General features: G+C 39.4%; 1 protein-coding gene across 1 annotated transcript in view; it reads right to left on the bottom strand.

Moving 5' to 3' along the window:
* ANO6 (anoctamin 6) overlaps window positions 1-14,950 on the bottom strand; it is a 71,402-nt gene extending 56,452 nt beyond the window's left edge. The window contains exons 1-2 of the mRNA XM_009286271.2: window positions 14,943-14,950; window positions 13,390-13,526 (exon numbers count right to left, since the gene is read on the bottom strand). Of these exons, the coding sequence (XP_009284546.1) occupies window positions 13,390-13,526; window positions 14,943-14,950 (145 nt within the window). The remainder of the gene's footprint in view (window positions 1-13,389; window positions 13,527-14,942) is intronic.
* Window positions 14,951-15,221: the final 271 nt, after the last annotated feature.

Genomic DNA, 15,221 nt, shown 5'->3' with positions numbered 1-15,221 from the left:
TAAACTATTCAAGTCGTATGTAATACTTGCTGAAATCTGAAGTGAAGTAAAACCATTGCACAAGTCAAATTTTTCTGGAAACAGAAACTGTTGGACTGATATACTGTTTTTTGACAGCCACAATCTCTTTTGCTGGTGCAGAGTATTTTTTTATTGTAGTTTATTTCATATGTTCGGTTCATTGTATAGGAGTACTCTCAGAGCTAAGAAACTATTTAGGAGTTGAAAAGGCAAGAACATGTATTTTCCCTTTTAAATCTATGAATCAAAGAAAGAAAGAGACAATGAGATCCGTGGTTCTAAAACAAAATTAATCAAGGCCATTAGCTTCCTTGAGCTACTTTCTTTGTTAAAAAAAATCAGTTTTAAAATGTAAAATATCCCTGATGGTCTTGATCCTTATATATCAAACCACATATAAAATAGTCTCCTTTAATCACCTAAACAATTTTAAACAAAAAACCCCCCATCAAATCCTCCTTAGCTAGGATGATATATTAACCCCATTTTTTTTCACTTCACAGAGTAAATGAATAAACACAAAGAGTTAAGAAAAGAACATCTTAGTTATCCTTCCAAATGTAGGTCTGATCTTTTTATGTTGCTCCTTACTAGGTGGACACATTATTATCGGGATCTTTTTGATGGTTAAAGGTCTGTCTGGGTTGATGTGACTTTTCCAGACTAGCTCTTCTCTGGGAACAGTCTCAACCCTGCTCACTTATGAGGGTAGCCATTATGATCACAAATTATCAATGGTTTCACCTCATTCCATCAAAATACTATTGGCTTGCACTTAGCAGCATTCATTTCTTTAGGTTCAGTTATTTTATTGGAATGTGTTTAAATTAGTTTTATTTTATACCTGTAGGCCTTATTTGAAGAATACATGCTACTAAACCCAATATTCTTCCCTTTTTGAAAAGTTATGTACTTGAAGTGAAATGTAATTATTTTTATCACAAACTATATTTTATGACCTATTGTTTATAGTTAATAAGAGATCTATACAGCTGCCTTCCGTGTGAAAGTCTTGTTCTCTTCTTACGGTCGCCTGCAGTCTTACAGCACGTGAGAAAACCGATGACAATTAGTAATGCCAAAATGGTTTTCCAAACTGTCAAAAAATTACGTTCTTTGTGCACTCACACAGAGCAGATCTGCAGGTATCGTCAACTCAAAACCTAATCTATGCCACATAATAAGAAAAACATTGATTTTAATTTCAGATGTGCAAGCATACCCAATATGAAGCTACAGATGCTGTTGGATCACAAAGGAAATGAAATGTCTGTCTTGGAAGATGATTCTTTCTTGTTTGAAAGACTATTCTTCCCATTAAGTTATCTTCTCTTACAGCTGTGCAAACAAAGGATTGGGAACATGTGGTATGACTTTCAAAAATAAATACTCTTTCATGACTAACCCTAAACAGGAAAACATTCAGTTGGGAATATAATGCAGATTATTGCCAGTCTAACACCCCATGTCCTGAAACAGCCAGCTCAGAGTCGGGGTAGGGCACCAAAAATAATAAAGTAATTAGCAGGCAGTTATAGAACAAGAAATTAGACTTTGTGGAAATGAGTCTGCTGATAGCAGTGCCTAAATATTTAAGAGGCACTGAGTTGGAAGGTTTAAGGGGCTCAGTAACCAAACTGTCAAACAGTTCTTGTGTGTCCAGAGCTCGGTGTGGGACACTTGCCCAAAACCTGTGGCAAAAAATCCTAAATCATTTCAATGAGACCTGGACTAGCCCCAACTTCAGTTTCGAAAACAAACACTGGGCTAATGGCTTTTTAGTTACAATTCTGTGAATTCAGAGTAATCTGCTGAAATGGAAATGCTGGCTCCTGGTTTTCGCTGCTGCAATGCACGCCAGAACCAACCTGTCTGCATCCAGTCTGCACATCAGACACCAGTTGACTGTAAATCACTGCAGAAATTCAGCTGCTAATTAGACTATTCTAAACACTTTTTCTGAAGCTAAACAATTTATCCATCTTCAGCTGAAATGGCTGTCAGAAAGAATTATTTTGGCTCTCATCTGTCAATAGGTGATACATAGATATAGAAAAAATTTTTGGTTTTAGACTGCATTAACATGCCTACCTGCTATAATTTTAAACAATATTTGGTATGCTTTTTGCTTGTACACGGAATGCATACATGTCAAATAGCTAGCTACCTTTGTCAGAGTATAAAATAATGGAATAAACTGATCGAGTCAGAAGGCTTCAGACTGATAATCTTTTCAGGCATTAATCTCAGGTTGGAATATGGGCTTGAATCATTCTCTCTTCGCCACATATACCTTCTTATAATCTATTAAGTAATTTAAATATATTAAAATGATGCAACAAATGAGCCTTCTTAAATTTTTCAATTAAGGGCTGCTTTATTTTAATTATATATGGAATCAGGTAGCATACTGCTGTAATGTTGACTGTCAAATAAGCCTGTTTCATTATTGACTCAAACTATGTCACATTGTTACATACTGAAGCACACATTCATACATACTTTTATTTCTTTCATTTTTAACAATAGTGCAAACATTGTCATTCCTGCTGTCAAAAATGCAAGTTCTTAGTTTAAGAAGGTTAAGAAAAATAACTACCTCAGTCCCATTAAGAACATAAGACATAAGGGATCAGCTGGGTCACTGAGTCCAGCACCAGCTTACAGACAGCTCTGGTTTTTAGTTTTGTTTGTAGGTTCCGAGAGAAAATTTTCTTTACTTGGAATAATCTGTTTAAGTCTGAAAAAGGGATCAAGAAGAACAGGCTGCTGTTTTTTCTCTTGCAGTGAATATAATCCAGGTGGCAGGGAATGAAATCCACTAATTCTAAAAACCCAAAAGGCATTAGGACAGAAGGTGTTAGGCATATAAAGTTACAGATAAATTCCTGCTGAGATATTCAAAAGTGTCGAAGCAGATTGACAGTTTTTATGCCAAATTATATCAAACACAGCGTATGGCCATTAGTGACCAGAATCAATCCATCAATTTCATTAATCAATCCATCAGTTTCATTAACTACAGTTAATGTTTCGCTTGCTTACTAAATTATTTTAAATGCAAAATGTTTTATAAATGTACTTTCTTCTTATGTATACAGCATATTTAAGATAACTAATAAACATGTTTGCATGTTGTTTTTCTCCATGGTTAATTAATTCTACTTACCAACAAAATGCATCTAAATACAAATTCAGAGTAAATAGTTATTATCTTACAGGTAAGAAAGAAGTAATTCAACAACAAATTAAAAATCAAAGTAAGTGTGCATTGAGCTATATACCTGCTGAGATGAATGGAATTAAAGAAAGGATGCAGGCACCTAAAACAGGATTTGGGAGTAACCCAAACATTCAGGTCCAGAAGTACAAACCAAAACCACGGCTGTGCAGCTGCTGGGTGACAGGAGCATCCCTGCCTCACCGTCACGCATGGCGGGCATTCCCCCTGGGGGTCACCAGGGACCAGGCTGGGTGTAGCCCCTGTGATGCCCTCAGCAATGTCATCATTCAGCAGAACACAGCGGTTTTACTGTCTTAGCTGCTCTACCAATCAGCAAGAAAACCTCTTTCCCTTAGAAAGCCTTTTAAATAAAAATTCAAAACATGAATCAAAACTGTATATAGGTTACTACTTATTATGACCTGCAAATTAAATCACTAACTTCAATCGTTCCACTTTGGTTGATACTGCTTTACATGGTAGAATCGAGTTTTCAGGGCTCTTAAAAAAAATAGAAACTTACAGCCAAATGTGGCAAGTGAGCAGATCAATAAGACTCCAAACTCAAACTCACAAACACTGAAATAGTGCTTATTCAAGACTGTCTGTCATCACTGACGCTTATTTTAAAGAAGACAAAGGAAGGGATTGCATGCTGGTCTTCCCATTTCAGAAGTGGTTCTTACTACATAAAAGGTAAAAGGTACACAGCGATACCACTTGATCTAGCTCAGGAGATGCTGGTGGATGCAAAGGAAGTAATTTTTCATTATAAAGCCCAAATTGTTATTCTTTTTTCTTCAGGACCCCACCTCCTTTTGTGTACAAGATGGGGTTGCGATGAGGATGAGTCCAGGTTTGGTTAAGGAGGAGGGCTTGTCCATCTAGACCTTTAACTTGTTTTTGCAAAAGATGGATAGGATATAGAGACTGCAGGAAGATTGAAAGGAAGAAAGATTTTCTGATTGTCAAAGAATTTGCGTTCAGCCTTGGAGAAGTGGCGTAAGCCCCAGCTTTGGCATCCAATACACATGACGCTGAGCAAGCTGCTTGAACAAAGCGTTGCCCAGCTTTCCACAGCAGAGTTTTCAAGCTAACTGCCCAGGCTGTTACAGCCGGGAAGCTCAGCACTTTTACAGCAGAGCTGGGCATCTGTCACTCAGTTAGCTGGAGAAGTGCAGTACTTGGAATAGCAGGATTGGGAAATGCTCTTATTTCTGAAAAAATCAGTCCCAAAGCATTTGTGATTGGTGAGCATTTTTTGGACAGCTTTGTATGAAACACAGAGAGTTTATCGGCCATAAACCCAGAATGGTGTTAATAACTGATTGCGCAAAAGTGCTTGAAAATGAATTATTTTCTTGTGGCCCTCTAGTAGATGTGTTCCAGGGGGGCCTGCTGGTGGGATGCAGGTCTTTCTGTTCAGCGCCTTGTCTTTGCACAACCCATTCAGAAGTGTTTTACATTCCCCACATCTTATCACTTCAGCAGCCTGCATTCCTATCACGGGGGTCTGGATTCCTGAAACTCCAGCTCTCCTTAAAAAGGGAGTTAGGCAACCTGACACTCCCGTTGGATATAGTGCTCAGATGTGGTAAAAGCACCATAGAAACACAGAGGAGGAAAGGAATGAAAATGTATGCTGTGCAAGGCTTGGATAATTTGAGTTAAACAAGGCTTGGAGCCATGCTCTTAATGAGGAAGAGAAAAAGAAATCTGCAATTACTACCAGTTTACTGAATGAAGCAGTGGACTTAAGAGGAAAAAAAGAACAGTATGATTGTGTAATTAAAAACTGTAACATGCATGCAAAGAAATGGCAGGAAAATTGAAGTTGCCTGGGCAATGTTAATGCTGACATTGCCCAACGTCTAAGTGCTTGACTTCACAACCTTAATGTTAATATTTTTTAGACATAATACGTAATTAGCCGCAGCCAATTAGGGATACTGTGGCTCCTGTTGGTAACTGGTAATATTTACATTTAAATATGGAGAACAATTACTGCTGGCTATACTGTATTATTTAATTATACAGTCAGTTTAGAAATGAAATTATATCTGAAGCATTTGAGAGATTCCCTTGAGCAGAAGTGATGGAACAATTATTACTGCAATCTGGCATGAGGAAACTTTGCTGAAAGTCTAGAATTTCACCTAATCAGACAATTTGATTAGTGGCCCATGTGTAGGAGCACTCTGCGCTGCTGATGAGTAATTTCAAAACGCACTGTAAGAAAAGTAATCATAATAACTATGGACACTTTTCCTTAGCAACTCGCGTATCAAATTTATTAAGTTTTAAAAGTCAGTTCAGATAATGTAATTAGTGTAAATTCAGTACCATGATAGAAAAACAAACCAGTCTGTGTTTTAGCTTATTGCAGTCAGTATGAATAAAAAGTTCTGGATTCTGCTGACAATTCAATTCACGATGCCCAGCAACTACAGCTGGGCAAGGTCTGACAGCTTCATGCCCAACAGCTGTGGCTTTGAAGACGCAGAGGTTTCTAAATACTTTTTGGGAAAAGAGGTATTAACAAGAAGGATGCATGTATACACACAGCTTTCTAGTAACAGTAATGTGGGCAGACTGACGGAAAACAAGAATATGCTCTCTTTGCCTGGCATTGAAAAGTCCACTATAAAACTAAAGAGAAATAAATAGATGCATGTGAAAATACCAACTCAAGAATCTTATACACAAACACATCTGGAAAATATGAAGGCAATAAAAACAAACTCCAGAGTGATTACAAACATTTTTCCCTGGACTTTGAGAACCTGGAAGTAGAAGGAGGTAAGATTTCAACTGTCATTACAGTCCTCTTACAAGACAAGGAAGGACAAATGCAGTGGATTTCTTTGGAGAGAGAATGCCGTGCTGAAGATCCTGGTTAGGTGACATGAATGCGCAGATCAGGCATTGAACATTTATCAGACCAAGCCTTGAGCTTGGGCAGGGTTGGTAATGCTACAAGCTTTCCAAGGTAACACCACCATCAGACCGCACTTTTGGCTGCAATCAGCCTCTTGTTGGGATGGGTGATCTGTGATCTGGCTTGTGAGCCTGATTGGTGGCTTGTCCTATCTATCAGATGTAAGAAGGAAACTCACAACTTGCCTGTGGTCATCCAGCTGCAGGCCTTAGTGCTAGCGAGCTCCTGGCTTTTGTCCTTGGACAGACTGCCTGCTCCCAGTCCTCAACTTTATGTTATAAAGGAGTCTTTGGCCTACAGCTTGCCTTCTGTCCATGTTCTTGCCTTGCCTTTTGACTGTAAGGCTGTTCACTAGTTTTGCACAAGCTCAGTGATTTTTAAGAAACAGAGTGTGTCTGCAGCCAAAGAAGAACAAGGACACATAAGAACACAAGAATGTGCTTATGGATCACCTCAGTGGTCCACCTAGCACAGTCTCCTGTCCCCAAGAGTGGCCAATGGTGCTCTGGGTCAAAACCGCCATTCGATGTTCTGAAGTGTAAGATAAGGGCGCGGAGGCAGTGAAGTTCCCATGGTATACGATCAGGCAGAAGCAGTATCTTTTTGTTTTAGATCATCTCATGGCTTTTTAATTAATGAATTTCTCTCTACACCTTTTGAACCTGCAACTGCTGCTTACACTTCTTGGCACTGGGAAGAGTGAGGAACAGTAAGTTTTGATTCCCCTCCACTCCATGAGGTGGCACAGTAGAAATCTTCTCAGGTGTATTACATATTACTACACACTCTGAGGCAGACACCGTAGATACCCGAGGAAAAGTATCAACAGTGCTGCCCATGGGATAGCGAGAGCTTTTTGAGTGCTTGATGTGCAACGACGTTAATAATGTTATTGGGTAGCTAGATATTATGTCACCCTAAGATTTGTGCTTATCAGCAACACATATAGAAGGATCACTCCCTGGGTAATGTCATACTTCAGATTTCAGCATGGTCACCCACCACTGGTCTGAATAGGTCTTTCAGAGCGGGAACAGTGACGGCAGCTTTAGACCCACCAAAGTAAGCACAAGATAGTGTGGCGTAAAGTGCCATTTCTAGATTTCTCTAACAATTGTTGCACCTCCCTAGAAGATTAGCCATCCCAGAGTGAGTAAATTCAGTCTAAGAACTTGTCAGGAAAGAATGCAGGTGAATTTTAAAGTACAAGTCTTCTTTTGATTGGCAGGTAGAATCAAAATGTGGAAAATAGGTATTTTGATAGCTTATCTCTGGAGGAAGCAAAAAGAAGTCAGGACTAACTAATGACGCTGATGAAAAATGACTGGCTTTGAATCTTAGGTACCCTTCAGCTATAACAAAAGCAAGCAGCAAGAATAATAAGGAGGAAAAAGCCAAACAGAAATTCTCTTGTTTTCCTCCTATCATCTCACCTATACCACAGTGTAATTCCATAAAATCTTAAAAAAAGCCCACAAAAGAGGAGATGCAAGCTTTGCTTTGGAAAGCATAGAAAGACATTTTACTTTGGTGTCTATAAAGAGTCCTGCTAAACTGTTTTACTGTGTTATGAACATACCAGATGGCAGTTACACAGGAACAACCATAGGGCTTGCTCATTTCATACAACATGACAGATCTTCATGAGAGTACAACCAGTGTGGAGAGACCCAGCCATACCCCTCTTCCCAAACTCATTTCCACTGAGATTCTAATCCATTTCTTCAAAACTGTGGAAGTGAGAGGATGTAAAAAAATCAGTTTTCAGATGAAAAAAACCAAGCAGCCTCTACAGAGTTGGTTTTCATTTAAGCTTAGGTAGGATTGCTTAAACATCTCATTATAACAGTAGGGAAAAAGCAAGTGTGATGGGCTGTTAGGAGGCTAGTCATAATCCCTTGACCCTGGCTATGCTGAGTTTTGTTTTATTTTTAAGAGGAGACCACAGTGGCTTTACTGCAGATTCTATTTTTTGTGTGGAGGGGAAGAAAATCCAGTAAATCCATCAAAAACATTTTCTCTTTACGCTTTATCCTAAGTATGGACTGCACATATCAATAACTTGACATATGGACATACTCATTTATAACTCACTGAAAAACTACACAAGCTGTGAAACAAATGCTGCAAGCAAACATACAGAAACAGAAGAATACAAAGACAAACCAATATCCACTTTCTCTATACTGTTTTTTTTTAGGCCTAACTGTATTTATAAACCAAAACTCACAGTGACATTATATTTAGAGCTCTAAGTTTAAATGCAAACTCCATTTTGGAGGCATTTAGCACTCAGTCCTTCTAACCGGTTATCAGTTTTCTTGAAAGCATTAGAGTGATGGAGATGTTGCAGCACACAAATCAATCTGCTGCTCTCCCTTCACATGGTGGAGGTGAGACAGAGAATGAGGAGGAGAGGAGGACTTCAGGAGTAGCAAACACCAAAAAGAGACAGCAAGGAGGTGACAGCGTTAGTTGTACGAGCCATTCTGTAATGCACACTGAGGGGACTGAGAGGGGCAGTCCCAGGCAGAAGATCTCTGGTGGCCTCACCTCTGAGCTCTCTGCAAGAGGCATGACCTAGCCTTTAACGAAAAACAACAATATCACACACTTGAGGAATATTTGAGGTGGGACAGCTAAACTCCAAGCCATATTTTTGTGCCTAGAATGAACAATGCAAAACATCTCCACTGATTTTAATAGCAACGTACATTCTAAAAATCAGGGATATACATTTGAGACTGAAACCTTTAGCTGAGATGTGCCTTGCCTGACTTCTTACTGTCCCATGTCAAGGTGACATGTTAGATGAGGGTCCACAGATACAGAAAACCCCACATTTAGAAAAGTACTGGCACTTTCCTTTCCCTTGTATTATGAAATGAAGCAAACATGTTCAGTTAAAAAAAAAGTGGAAAATTCTGCTCATGCACTTTCAGAGACAAAGAGAAAAAGCGCAGTGCTGATCCCCAGAAACACGTATAATTCAACATTTCAACTGCTCTGAAAGTATACTTTGCTCACTAGACTGCAAGGAATTTTTTTAACATCAAACATACATTTTCTCACTTCTGTAGACTTCAGTTCCCTCCATTAGCACAGTTAGAAAGCTGCCTGATCATGTAAAAGAAAAGCTTTGTAATCTTACTTATTGTCATATTTTTGACCTGCATTCTACACAGACAAAACCTTAAAGGTTGTAAGTACTTGCTGTATCAGTCCCCTGCTGCACATAGCACTGATGGGATACGCTCGTGCTGAACTCACAGAGCTAGGATTTCAATGGCCACCTTTCCTGTAGCCACAGACTTTGGTTTAGTTTAGTATCTGCAAAGTGGAGCAATCCCTGAAACATGAAATCACCACACGACTCCTCTGCCCCAGTTTGCTACAGGTTGGCACTTTGGCTGTCTGGCGCAGTGTGGACCCTGAGAGCACCTTATGTCACTTCTGAGTGACATTTCTCTTCTGCATGAGCCAGATCTGCTCATATGGAGTCAAACTCGGCACTCTGAATGCTAAGAGAATCACTGACCCTAAAAGTAACAAAATAAAACGGTGAAGAAAATAGCGAAGGGCATGAAAAAGAACTGAAAGACTTTTCCTGAAACCAAACAGGATTTCTCTGGAGCTTATTTTTGCGTGCAAGGTGTTCCTGAGGAACATCCTGTTGAGGAGAACGGTCACTGGGTTTGTTCAGTGAACTGTACGCAGTGAGAGATGCAGAAACTCCTCTGATAGACACATTTGGTCTTATCTTAGAGTGCAGGATAAACATCTATCCCCAAAATATTTAATTAAACTCAGAGGAAACAAACAAAAAAAGAAAGACGAGGATACACCAGCCACAACTGATAAATGGAGTACTGTTGTTTACACAGATATTTATCCTTCCACCATCAATAGCTTGGGAAGATAAACCACTGAAAAAAACCCACTGAAAAACCCCGACTCTGAACAGCAATATACAGTCTCTGGGGGCTGAGACTGCAACATTTACACACTTAAATAACTTTATGGATGCTGACAGTTCCACTGAACTCAAAATGATTGTTCTCATCTTTGTGTCATGTTTGGCTTGTAATAACGTCCCTACACAGCCTGGTGTGCAGAGATGAGCAGCAGCCTGCTACCTCATTTGTGTGAGGACTATAGGAGCAAACTGTAGGTAATGCTGTAAAAATCAGGATTCCTAACGTCAGCTGAGAGGAGTACGTGAAATTTTCACAATGTAACAGCTATCAGAAGCACTACACTACTCGGGTCCAAACATCATAAAATGTCATTGTTTATATGTGTTTTCTTTCCCTGAGAAATTTCAGATGAGTTGTTAGTGAGATCTGACTTAAATCAGCTCTGTTAAACCATAATATTGCTGATATTTTAAGAGATACAAAGGATAAAACCAGGAAGCAGTGTAAGCCATTTATAAATTTTGTGCAAGCACTCTACCTTCCCTGCCTAGATCACATGCGTGCCCAGAACCTGGCCTAATAAATATGCATATCTCTGAAGGCTGATTTGCTGAAGGACTGTGACCTAATGCTTCGGCGGAGACCGTAGAATTAACCCTCTGGTCAAGAGTACGATAAGCTGTTTTTTCACCTGCTCCAGCGCCGCAGCACATCACTGCACAAATGCATCTGGACTTCTGCCAGTCCCTGGTGCCTTCTTGAACCTGAAGGGGTTTTCTTCATTGCTTAAAATAATGTGAAGTTGGGGTTTTTTCCTATCCCAGAGCAACTAACCCAAATCAGCTGTCCTTAGGCAGGGAATATAAAGAAGACAAGCTGCTTTTGCCATGAGATAGACTTGCCAAGATCAACCCCAAACATACTGTGGAAATTACTGCCCAATTACATGGGGAACGAGTGTACCTTGCCTTTGGTGTATTTTACAGGAGGGCAGCCCATGCACAGCTGTTGCCCCAAGCTACAAACACAGCTTTTCTAGCAGCCAAGCTGATCCCATGGTGTTCCTCACCAATGCCAAGCCTCCAGGCAGCTGTGGAGCCTGTTCATTGGGAACTGAAATGATTAACCAAAATTGTAATTGCAAATCGCTGTTTAGTTAGATTTCAATGCCTATGGATCAATGAGTTATCTAATTAGAAATCTTAAGTTTGAAATATGTTTATAAAATTATACCCATTGCTCTTAAATTTACATGTCTCCGAGGAGATATATTTGAATTTCTGTAATGAGTTTCTCAGAATGTTTGCTTTAAAGTATTTCCTACACTCAGCTGTTATACAGCGTGTTTACAGGAGGGTCCCAAAAAGATACTTTTAATTACTTTGCCTATGAAAATATTAAGTTTAAAGTCAAAACCTACAGGCGTTTCTGAGCTACTTTGTGTGTGTAGGTGCAAATGGCCGTGTCTGTAAGCATTCCCACTGTTGGACCCAGAGTTTAGAAATAAACTGTATACTTTTGTTTCCTAATCAGGAAATACTCTGTAGTTTCAACAACTGAAGGACTCTTCAGATTTTTCTTCTAACAGCTGCAGCTTAATAACCAACTTCTACCTAAAGACACCTTCTTCTGTGCATAAGAGGTCTAAAAGAGAGCCTTGCTCTTCTTGCAAACACCAATAAACTTACAGAAACATCTGGAGCTCTATTTGGCTGGACTGCATTGCCCCTGAAGCTTTTTCTCTCCTCACTTTATTATCAGGAAGGAACAAGTTAAAAAACCAAAAAACCAAAAAAACAGCATTGGCTCATTTATTCTTCAGGTCGTATTGATTTCTTTTTTTCTTTTTTTTAAATAATACATTACATGTTTAAGTCTTACCAAATATTGTAGGAGTTTTTGCTGGGCTGTTTGTCTTAAGCACAGCCATCAGTTTATAGATTAAACTGTCCTTTTGTGCAAATTCCTTCTCGTCTTTCATAGACAGCATAATAATTAAATGAATTTAATTATTTTTCCTAGAATAAATCAGTATATATGAAAATGATGAAAAATTTAATAAAGATATTTCCTCCATTAGGGACTAGTTCTGCATTCTCTGCTATGAATAGCATTTACAAAAAAAATGCTATTCCCACTCTCATCAATGGGACTGCTCACAAGGGTTTATAAAGTGTGCGTTGTTTGACCTCATCCTTGTTCATTAATGCCTATAAAAACTCCATTAGACTACTTAAGGAAAAAACACATAGAAAGAGAACACTAATAATTTTAGTGATATTGCACACAAACTAATAAAACTCTCTGGCAATGCTAGAGCCCTCTGGATCATCATCTCAGTCTTGTTTTGTTAAATGTTATTATCTCTAACTGCAGTGCCAAACCTCAAGCAATGGAATTTTTTTTTGCAAATAATTAATGGTATAAATGTAGTCTTTTTTTCCTGCTGGATAAATTACCTATGAACACACTGTGATTTTTACTATAGATTAAAAATATGCATGAAAATGCCACAGATGAATTATTTCAATTCACTGCACCCACGGTTATATTACCTTAGTCCTATGCTGTAGCTTATTTTCCTGATGAACTGACTTGGAAGAATCTTTATGCCACTGTTTATGAGTTCCTGACCAGATAAATATGTGAATAGCTGCACTGGTCGGCTTTACCCTTATGAAGACTGTCAGAATCCTTCCTCTTTCCCTTTTACTTACTTTCTTTCTTAGTCTGCACCCAGGTCTCAATGGATGTTTTGCCTTTACTTCCATCTCCGTACTCTTTCCATCTCTTTGACGCTCCTTATTTTACCAGACCCTTCAGTCAAGACCCCGGTCTGTGCTACAGGAGTCTCTCCACTGATCTAAGTTCTAGTCTTTGGTGCTTATCTCAGGCACCCTCCACTAACAACAGACCCCAGCTGCTCCACAGGCAGGACGTGGCTCTTCTTCAGCTCCTCCACTGTGCCAGATCACAGCAGCATGTCCTTGGATTACTAATATCAGCTCCCAGCAGCTTTAGCAGGGTTGCTACACCGACAACATTTTGTAATCGGCTCTCATATTTTCCACCCTCATCTGCAATCCAGATGACATTTTCTCAGTTAAATATTCCTCCCACAAAGGAAGGAAAGAACCCACAATCTTTCACCCACTGAAAAGTCACTAATCTCATCCCCTTCTCCTGACCAAAACGCATTAGCTCTGGCACCACCACAGCACAGGAGACTCGGTGCATCCCCGCACAAGTGCTTCTTGCTCCCACTCTACATTCCAAATTCTCTTCCCTACCCAGTGAAGATTCCTTATCTGACTGTAATTTCCCAAAGTAGTAACGGTTGAAGGACAGGTCACGGGTCTCTGCTGCAGCAGTGGAGCAAGAACCAAGATCTTCCTGTAGACACTCTGAATAGTCAGATCCACCCAAGCTAGAAGCCCACAAGACAGAAACACACCATGGACGCTCAAGTTACCAGACATTTAGCCTGCTGCAGCAACTGCTCTCAAACGGCACTTGAACAGAAGAGAGGTGGTGGCTGTTTCCTACAGAAGAATACCGGCGCAGCAGCTCATTCTGATGACTGTACCGTAAGCAGTCTCCTATGCAAATATTTAATGTTCCATGATAAATCACATCTAAAGAATGCTGGAGAACCTGACTAACCAGATTAATGGGGTCAGGGGAAATCCATCAACAAAAAACTGAAAGGAAGGGAAACTATAAAAGCAAAGCAAAATCTGCTATTGGTGGCAGTTCCTACAAAACTTTGATTTTCAGTTATGTCTAAAGAATATTGATGATTAGTGGTTTAGTTGGAAATTATTTAATGTAAACACTAAATTGAAGGGTTCAATCTTATTCAGCCTTTATACAATATTTTAAAACTAAGCTGCAATTTCTACCACATAAGGTACCGGCGCAGCAGCTCATTCTGATGACTGTACCGTAAGCAGTCTCCTATGCAAATATTTAATGTTCCATGATAAATCACATCTAAAGAATGCTGGAGAACCTGACTAACCAGATTAATGGGGTCAGGGGAAATCCATCAACAAAAAACTGAAAGGAAGGGAAACTATAAAAGCAAAGCAAAATCTGCTATTGGTGGCAGTTCCTACAAAACTTTGATTTTCAGTTATGTCTAAAGAATATTGATGATTAGTGGTTTAGTTGGAAATTATTTAATGTAAACACTAAATTGAAGGGTTCAATCTTATTCAGCCTTTATACAATATTTTAAAACTAAGCTGCAATTTCTACCACGAGGCATAAAATCAATTAAAGAATGTTTATGCTCCAGCAGACTTGTAACTACACTGCTTAAAGTTCAGTCAGTTTGTGTTTTAAGACATTTTTGTTAATTTTCCAATCTGAATCCTGTGTTCATTAAAGATGTTTAAATGTGGTCCTTTTCCAAAACCATTTGGTCTTCCTGGTTATTCCTGCTAATGGCGCCTATGCTGGTCTGAATCTTACCCTTTTACAATCATAACACACAGATTTTATTAATATGGCTATTTCCATTAGCAAAACTATCTAGGCTCTGCCTATTTTGCATTCAGTAATATCATGCACTTCAACAGGTCAAGTGCTGCATAGGAAATGGACCACCCATATTGATAAGGTTTGGAACTGAAGGCTTGTGAAGAGGAAGCTGCTCTGACATGGATGCAGGATAGGAATGGGAAAAAGGAATTATACTCCCCTTTGATAGTATCATGCAATGGAAGAATATGTGGCAGGCTGCCTGATGGTAATGAAAGTCTAAGTCTTCTCCGTTCCCTACCCTTTGCCACTCAGCAGCCTATCCCTGATATACCAACAACTGCTTTAGGTGAGTTACCTTCGCATAGGCGGAGTACTAAATCATGGATATACAAACATGGGGCCTGAGCACATCTCTTGACTTCCTTGGGGAAGGTACCCCATGTGTACATAAGGAGGTTGGGGAGTGATTCCTCCTGCAGAGGAGTGGGCACTGCTCAAAGATTAAATCAAGCCATCTTGAGGTTGAGGACTTTTTTTTAATGAGCTCTAGCGATGCTTCAGGATCTCACTTCTGAAGTCCATGCAGGCAATCGTGCCTACATGTCTACAGTTGTTATCATATGCTGAGTTTGGG

The sequence above is a fragment of the Aptenodytes forsteri genome, unplaced genomic scaffold (genome assembly GCF_000699145.1).
Source record: "Aptenodytes forsteri isolate BGI_AS27 unplaced genomic scaffold, ASM69914v1 Scaffold103, whole genome shotgun sequence".
Classification (NCBI taxonomy): Eukaryota; Metazoa; Chordata; class Aves; order Sphenisciformes; family Spheniscidae; genus Aptenodytes; species Aptenodytes forsteri.
This window is presented reverse-complemented; position numbering and strand designations above follow the sequence as displayed.